Source organism: Nyctereutes procyonoides, unplaced genomic scaffold (assembly GCF_905146905.1).
Source record: "Nyctereutes procyonoides isolate TBG_1078 unplaced genomic scaffold, NYPRO_anot_genome, whole genome shotgun sequence".
Lineage (NCBI taxonomy): Eukaryota > Metazoa > Chordata > Mammalia > Carnivora > Canidae > Nyctereutes > Nyctereutes procyonoides.
In genome coordinates this window covers 16,298,750-16,307,762 of record NW_026575126.1, presented here as the reverse complement: position 1 = coordinate 16,307,762, position 9,013 = coordinate 16,298,750, and the positions used below count along the sequence as shown (strand labels likewise).

At 42.6% G+C, this 9,013-nt stretch overlaps 1 protein-coding gene across 1 annotated transcript; it reads right to left on the bottom strand.

The window, feature by feature from the left end:
* Positions 1–213: 213 nt before the first annotated feature.
* On the bottom strand, positions 214–907 carry LOC129520093 (glutathione S-transferase P-like). Its single transcript, XM_055341061.1, has one exon. It carries the CDS (start codon positions 887–889, stop codon positions 257–259), a length of 633 nt encoding a protein of 210 aa, XP_055197036.1. The 5' UTR covers positions 890–907; the 3' UTR covers positions 214–256.
* Between the last annotated feature and the right edge of the window lie 8,106 nt (positions 908–9,013).

Here is a 9,013-nt window from a genome sequence, read left to right as displayed (position 1 = left end):
AAGCTGGCAAGCTCAATACTCTAATGCAACCAAGTCCATGTGTAGAATTAGACTTTGGGCCTCTTGTGGGATTTCAAGATGGTCCCTACAACCTAGGGAATGCCACTGGATGAGAATGACTGAGTTTCCATGGGGCCCTACAATTAATTTTATTTATTTTTATTTTTATTTTTTTTTCTCACTTGAAAATTTTATTGGTCAGGGAGAAAGGAAGTCAGGCAGCCCCCCAGCTTCCCGCCCAGGGTTCCACAAGCTCTCACTGCTTCCCGTTGCCATTGATGGGGCGGTTCACGTGCTCGGGGTACGACAGGAATGCCTTGAGCTTGGGTCTGGCGCTGAGGCGCGCCACATAGGCCGAGAGCAGGGGGAAGGAGTCCAGGCAGCTGGGGGCCAGGACCTGGTGAATCAGCAGCAAGTCCAGCAGGTTGTAGTCCGCGAAGGAGATCTGGTTGCACATGATGAAGGCCTGGCCCCCCTCATTCTGGGACAACAGTGTTTCAAAAGGTTTCAGGTAACCTGGTAGTGCCTTCACATACTCCTCCTTTCCTGCCTCATAGTTAGTGTAGATGAGGAGGGCGTATTTGCAGCGGAGATCCTCCACACCATCGTTCACTACATCCAGCAAGGCTGCCTCCTGCTGGTCCTTCCCATAGAGCCCATGGGAGCGGCCCAGGTGTCGCAGGATGGCATTGGACTGGTACAGGGTGAGGTCTCCGTCCTGGAACTTGGGGAGCTGCCCGTTCAGACAGGAGGCCTTGAGTGAGCCCTTCATCCAGGTCTCCATGGTCACCACCTCCTCCTTCCAGCTCTGGCCCTGGTCAGCCAGCAGCATGCGCATGGCCTCACAGCGCCCTCGAACAGGGAAATAGATGATGGTGTAGGGTGGCATGGTTGCAGCGCGGGTGGCGGTGGCAGTGGCGGCAGCAGCGGCAGCAGAGCTCCTACAATTAATTTTAAGTGAATAAATTTCTAGATCTTCAATTTCCAATTATACTCTTTTCTAAAATTGATCACACACACAAGCCTGTGTTCTGCTGACTGATTCTTCTAACCTCTTATTTTATTTTGTTTTTATTGTTTTTAAGATTTATGCATTTATTTGAGAGAGAAAGAGAGAGAAAAAGAGAGAGAGTGAGTGGTGGGGAGGGAGAAGGAGAGAGAGAGAGGATCTGAGAATCTCAGGCAGACTCCCCACTGACCGGGGTGCCTGACTTGGGGCTTGATCTCATGACCTTGATATCATGACCTGAGCCTAAGTCAAGAGTCGGTCACTTAACCTACTGAACCACTCAGGTGCCCCCTCACCTCTTATTTTAAATGTCTTTATTGCAAATGAAAGACAAACCTCTTACCCAGCTTAAGTCTTACGAATGTACATTGCCCCAAGGGCTCAAACAGGGGGACAATTTCAGGATACCTTGCTCCTGAAGGGAGTCTTGTGAGTGCCAGAAAGCAGTCCCTTATTTCACCCAATTGACAAACTCTTGGCAAGCTGAGGGCTTGCTTATCTACTCATCCATCCATCCATCCACCGTCTAATTAACATTCAAAAGTGAGATGGTTGTCACAGGGGTGAGCATTAACATGGAGCTTATTTGAGCTGAAAAATAAAGTAAGACTTTTTCTGACAGAAAGTGATTCTGATTGGGATGGTTGGTTTGACAATGAGAGCTGGGTTTGCTAATTTATATGATAGATACTGTCTATAAATTAAATGGATTAGGTATGCAGTTCCAAGATTTTGATAAAAAACAGATTCAGAGCCCATAGACATCATAGAATATGATAGAGTATGTTGGAAATTAAACATATGATGAACATTTCTCAATGTCAGTTCAAAATTATGTAGGGTACACATAGATTCTTTTTCAAAAATTATAAGGGAAGGGATCCCTGGGTTGCTCAGTGGTTTAGTGCCTGCGTTCAGCCCAGGGCGTGATCCTGGAGTCCCGGATCGAGCCCCACGTCAGGCTCCCCGCAGGGAGTCTGCTTCTCTTTCTGCCTGTGTCTCTGCCTCTCTTTCTCTCGCTCTGTGTCTCATGAATAAATAAATAAAATCTTTAAAAAAATTATAAGGGAAGACACAAGAAGATTTGAAGATAACCACTCTGGGGATTCAGCAGAGACTAGGACAAGCTGGAATGATCTGAAGAGGTTTGTTGAAGTGGGACTGGATTATATATTAGCTAGGATGGCTCAAAGTAAAAGGCAGGGAAAGGATATCTGGTCCTTTGTTCAATGTTGACAGCACATGCAAGGACTTCGAGGTTGTACCATGTGTGTCCAGCGGCAGGATGATAATATGATCAGTCTCATTTCAGGACAGGAACCTATGGAATGGCAGGAATGGCTTGGGCCTCCTGTCTCAGCCTGAAAAGATTTAATATCTTTCTTGTTGGGGAGTAGAAGGAGAGTAGATTGGATAAGTGAATGGACAATAGGGCATGTTGGAAAAGGTTTGGAAACTCCATGAAGGACTTAAGCCACATGAACAAAGCAGACTTCACTCACTGTTAATCCCTTAACTTTCCTAAGCAGGGTATGCTGCTCTTCTGGATTACCATAAAGTTATTTCAATTATTTTATAGGATGTCTCCCATGTCATGGCAAATTTTTTTTTACATTTTGATCACCTCCATCATTAGTCCGTGAACTCTTCCATAACATGGATTATATCTTATATGTGTTTGTAACCCCAGGGCCCAGTACATATCCCCTCAAGTGATAAGCTCTTAATAAACCTTTTTTAAAAAGAAATAAAATAATAAACAAAAGAAATCCAAAAGGAAGGTGAAAAGGGATGAGATAGGAAAAAAAAGGCCCAATATGTTATAGTGCTGTATGTATGTATGTATGTATAAATATATATAAATTTATATACAGTTCCTGTATATATAGCAGGGACACCGCGCTAGTCCTCCCAAGTCCTCCCAGCTGGAAGGAAATCCTTTCTCCTCTGACCAGCTATTTATTGTGCTTTGTCCATAGCCTTGCACTTTCAGGTTGATGTATAATCACTTATCTTCATTAATTTTCATTATGTTTTTAGGCTGATGAAGTCTGATATATGTAACTCACACATAGGTGACCTGCAGTAGTTAAAAAGCAACACCTCAAGGAAACAACTACTTAAACAAAATGTTTTCTCCTTTAACCATTGGATGGGTCACTGCAGCTGACAGAGAATATCACTCAGTGCAACCATAGGAAAATAATTTGTTTCTTTCTTTTGTTTCGTATTTAAATTTTTTTCACCCTAAAATCTGTCCTATCTATGAAATCCTTCCTAATGGACACTACAGGTTGCTTACTCAGTACCCATTCCTGCATATGCAACTAAGAAAAAAACTCCTGGTTTTCTTTTCAGGTATCTACCCTTTCCCTCTATGACTTCTGGAACTGCATCCCCAGCTCCTAGGATAGAGCCTATGGATCTAAGCTAATCATGATAATCCCATTCCCTTTGCTAGTCATTGGTTTAGAAATGACCAGAGAAAGCTGAAACAGAAGTGTCCTTGTACAGCAAGACTTACTGCAGAAAGGACCAAATCTCTTTAGCCTAAGTAAAATTTAAGGGAAGGAAGAAGGTTCTCTTTAGGGCATTGACCAGACATTAGGTAAAAGCAGAGATTTTTTTTTTTTTTAAGATGGTGAGGTCAGCAAGGATCTTAATTTATTTCTCATGCTTTGCTTAGACAAGATAATGCACTTAGTACTGCTTGGTTGGTCTCAAATGCTTGGCCAGCTCTCAAAGAGCATTTGATTTGGGGAAAGGATAGAACAGGGCATTCCCAGCCAGCCTTATCAGGACCAGACAGTACTCAGAACTGTAGTCTCAATTGTGTATATGCCCTTTTGTGAAACCTTTAAAAGGCTGGATCTGCTTACCGAGCCATTAGCTATGGGATCCCAAAAGTCACCTTACAGGGATGGTTGAGCATCCCTCTCCTAAGTACACACCAGTCATTAAGAAGAAGCCTTTTACTCTTAACCATTCCCAACCCGAGACATACCTAACAGATGCAGGGAAAGCTTCCAAATCTGGGTAGAAATAAAAAGTTCTACTTATTCTGTTAACATATCATTGACTGACCCTAAAGTGGGATGGTCAAAGGAGGCAACATGGAGGAAGGACTTGTGATCCATTCATTCCCTCATAAACTCAGCCTTTCTCAACCAGGGTTGCTCTTTTGAACCACAGCACACAGTGATTTGAATGACTGTTTATTGAATGTTTTCTCATTCTAAGATTGGTACATAGCTAGTGTCATTGGTGATGCATGGGAAACAAGTCAGTTCATACAGTGGATGACGGGGACATTAGGACTTAATTCTCGTATGGAACCGCAGTTCATTTATTCAATATGTTTACTGAATGTCTACTATGTGCCAGGGTGCTCTTCTAGGCACTGGTTATCCAGCAGTGAACAAAACAAAGTCTCTACTTCATTGACCTTACACATACATTCACTGTGTTTGTGTACAGATAATATGCATGATATATGCCTGGTCTTGAGGAAAGGGATGGAATTTAGATAGCAAAAGGGAAAGGAAGGCCATTTAAAAAGATCTAGGAAGGCCAAACCATCTGGAAGTCCATGACCCAGCTAGTTCCTGCTCTGCTCTGGTCATTTCCACCAACCAGAAGGACTAAAAGGGCAGGCTCCCATCTCTGACCACCAAACCTCATCATCCTTAAGCACATGTCTCTTCGTCCATGGGGCCATGGTTAGGTTGCACTTTTAGGGGGCTGACAGTACAGGAGTCAGATGTCACCTAGGTTATGACCAGGAATTTGGCCCCAAGGTAGGCGTCTTGAACCACCAGAAGAGTAGATACCTCCCAACATGGTACAATTTAGGGTTCCTGAAGTCATCCTTCTCCTCACAAATACTTTTCTCCAGAGCTTGCTTAGGAGCTCCAGATGCTACCCTTATATTCTTCTTTAGCCTAGGGCAGAAGTTCCTGATGTTTCTCAGTTCATGATACATATATTTTTTTCATGGCTCTCCCAGGTCAAAAGAAATATCTAACAGTTCTATTTATTAAGTAGTTAAGACCAGATAACTTGTTTGCGCAGAATCTGGCAAATGTCTCTCTGCTTTTCTCCAAAACTTAAAATATCCCACTGTACCCCTGTAAGGTCATTGTGGAATGCTTGACACATGTTTGTCATCATAGACTTATGCCACAGAAAGTCCTTATTAAGATGTAAATCATCCTTTCAACCCTGAAAGCCAAATGCATCTGCCTGGTTTGTTGGAGAGTGGTCTGAGCCTAAAGAGATGGAATGCAGGGTGGTTCAATTTGGATGGAGGGAAAAGGAGGTAAAGGCCAGGTTATAAAGTGCTATGGGAGTCAGACCTGTGAAGGGGGAAAGGCTGCTTGAATGAGGAGAAAGAGAAAGAAGAGCCCTGCATGGGAAGCCTGCAGAGCCACAGGAAGTGAAGGCAAGTGGGCAGATCATGAAGTAGATACAAGTTATCTAGCCCCGGGAGGGCATGAAGCCTCCAGTTGTGTACCCAGTCAAGTGAACCAGTACTTCAGTGTTCCTGAAATTCCAAAGATGCCTCTCTTGGCCCTATCTACCCCATTCCTCCATGGAGTAGAGATTAAATAAATGACCAATCTCTGAATAACTAAGGCATATTCAGGTTTTTGTTTTTGCTATATTACTAATAGCTTGATCTCATAATTTAAGTTTCTCCAAAAGCAGAGCCCAAGTCAAGCATTTAGATAGGAATCTAGTCATTTGGGAAATGATTCCAAATAATTTCCTGAGGGAACACAGAGAGTGCACAGGGAGAAGGAAGAAGTCCATCTAGTGTGCATTATCAAAGTCACTGAGTTTGGCTACAGGGGTTGAACTCTGCAAGGACCATTGAGGCATACAGAATGGCTTCCAGGATTGTCTATCCATCAGACAGGAGATTGGGGCATTAGTCCAACGGCTTCCATCTTCCTTTGGCTGAAAGTTATCCCCGGGGGCTTTGACTACTTTCTTTTCTTAGAGAACGGGTATGTAGGCTGAGTGGGCTCCTGTTTTTTTTTTTTTTTTTTTTTTTTTGAGAAACCCTTGAAATGAAAGAACAGAGAAACACTTGAGGTGAAACTGTCCATGACAGCTGTGAATATGATGCTATGGAGATACATTTCTATTACCTGCAAACTTGAGTTCTGACTAAACTTTTTTTTTTTTAAGAGTTTATTTGTTTATTCATGAGAGACACAGAGAGAGGAGAGACATAGGCAGAGGGAGAAGCAGGATCCCTGCAAAGAGCCCGATGTGGAACTCAATCTCAGGACCCCAGGATCATGACCTGAGCTGAAGGCAGACACTCAACCGCTGAGCCACTCAGACAGTCTCAGTTCTGACTAATCTTATTGTTTAGGATGAGTCAAGGGGCTGGGCTTCTGAGTTTTAATCTTGGCACTATGTGGTTTTGGGCAGGATCCTTCACATCTCTGGGCCTCAGCTTCCTCCTCTGCTGGATGAGGGCGGTGGACCACACACGTTTTGAGGAGCCCTTTAATCAATATTCTATCACTTGACCCCAACTTTCTATTTACCATGATTATACTCATGAATTTCAGTATCGGCCACCTTAGTAACCACCTCCTCTCTTTCTTAAATAGCTTCTTAAAGGCTGCCCAGATGGTCTGGGATGAGACTGGAATTTATATGCAGACTATATGTCTGTACCAGACAACCCTGAATCAACTTTAAAATACAGAACTCAAATTACATTTTCCCCTTTCTTTAATCCATTCATTTATTCAATAAAATTTTACTGAGTGCCTACCATGTATCAGTCACCATGCTAGACCCTGGTATGCAACAGCAAACAAGAAAGGCAAAGCCCCTGTCCTTTCGAAATTTACATTTTAATGGAGAAGGGCATATAATAAACAATTAAACAAGTACTAAGGGAAAGACAAAGTTTTATGAAGTAGAAAAAAATAGGCTAAGGAGATAGAAATTAGTGGGGTTCTATTTCTATAGGATGAAGGCTAGTTGCCTGCATCTTCATTGATGACCTTAATTGGGGTCGTAGATGTCTGCATGCCAACCCTTAAAACCTTTCTCTTTCCACAGTTTAAAACCCTTCCCAAGACCTTCAGACCCCTATCCCCTATTTCCAGCTGGATGGAGCCTTGTATGACAGGTTGTATTTTCCAAAGATGGCTGCCACAAGATCTCCTGCTCTACATGCTCTTCTTATAAGATGCTTTTAAACTCCTCCTATCAAGAGGTAGATACTATGTTCTTCCCTTTGAATCTGGGCAGGCTTATGACATTGGAATAAGTGATGTTATTAAAATTCTGAGGCTAAGTCACTGAAGATAATACAGTAAACAGGGACTCAAATAGATATTTGCACACTCAAGCTCACAACAACATTATCTGCAATAGCCAAGAGGAGGAAGCAACCAAAGTGTCAACTAATAAACAGAATGTGGCATATACATGCAATGTAATATTATTCAACCTTAAAAAGAAAGGAAATTCTGACACCTGCTACGATATGAATGAATCTTGAAGACATTAGGCTAAGTGAAATAAACCAACCACAAAAGGATGGACCTTTATAATTCCACTTACATGGGTTTCCTAGAATAGTCAAATTCATAGGAACAGAAAAGAGAATAGTGGTTGTGAGGTGCTAGGGAGTGGGGAAAATAAGGAGTTGTTTAATGAGTGTGGAATTTCAGTTTTGCAAGATGATAATATTCTAGAGATTAGTTACACAACAATGTGAATATATACAACTAACCTGTACACTCGAAAGTGGTTAGGATGGAAAATTGTACATGTTTTTTTAACCACAACTAAAAAAATGTGTGGTGTAGTTTCCTCCTTGCTTACTGGAAAACTTGCAGTAGATTATTGAGCCACCATGGAAATGGTCTAACTCTGAAGCCACCATGCTGTGAGGAAGTCCAAACTTGCTCATGTAGACATACCACATGAAGTGGCCCTTAGATATGGGCCATATACTGGCCAGTTCTGGCTTCTCCAGCCACCATCTGACTGCAACCTCTTGAGAGGGCCTGAACCAGAGCAGTCCAGCTAGGATCTTCCCCAAATTCCTGACCTATAGGAAACTTGAAAGATAATAAAATCATTGTTCCTTTAAACCACTAAATTTTGGCATAATTTGTTTGTTACACATCAATAGCTAACCAGATATTTTACTTCAATCCCTTGGGTCAATACTTATCGAAGGTAGAAAGGTATTAAGTAGTTCTAACCTACCACTGCAATGCCTGATGGTTTGGTCCTGTAGATTCATAGCTCTTTGCAAGAAGGGCTCCATGTCCATCACTGTAGTAGTTATGGCTCCATGATCCCGCAAAATGCTTGGTGTACTTCATTCTATAAATATATACTAAGTACTTATTATATGCTACGGACTGTGCTAGAACTGCATAATGCATAAAATATGCTCCTCCCTCTCATGGAGTGTAATCTACTGGAAGGACAGGCATTAAACAGATTGTGGTGAGTTCAATGAAGGAAAAGAACTAGGTGTGTTTAGAAAGAATTAACAGAGGGACATAATTTAGACTGCAGGAGAGTGTCAGGGCAGGGTCTCTGAGAAAGTGACATTCACGTGGAGGCTGGCAGGGTGAGAAGGCAATAACCCTCTACTGGAAGAATACAGTGAAGGGTAATCCAGGCATAGGAGACAGCCCTTGTGAAGGTTTTGGAGCCCCAAGACCTTGCTGTATATAATATGCTCAATACACGTGTGTTTGTCGGTGCCCGCTCAGAGCTGTAGGTGTGGTCCAGGTCTGCCCAACAAGTGTCTCATCCTGCTTGAACTAGTGCTATCAGGGTTGGGTATTCTCATGGTGCTGGTAGAAGCCCAAGAAGGCAAGCCCAACTATGCAAACCCATTACAAGCTGCCATTTATGTGCTTTCTGCATTTCACTGGACAAAGGCAGTCACATGATCCAGCCCAGCATCAACGCAGCATCCATGGAAAAGAGGGACAGAGGTACACCCAC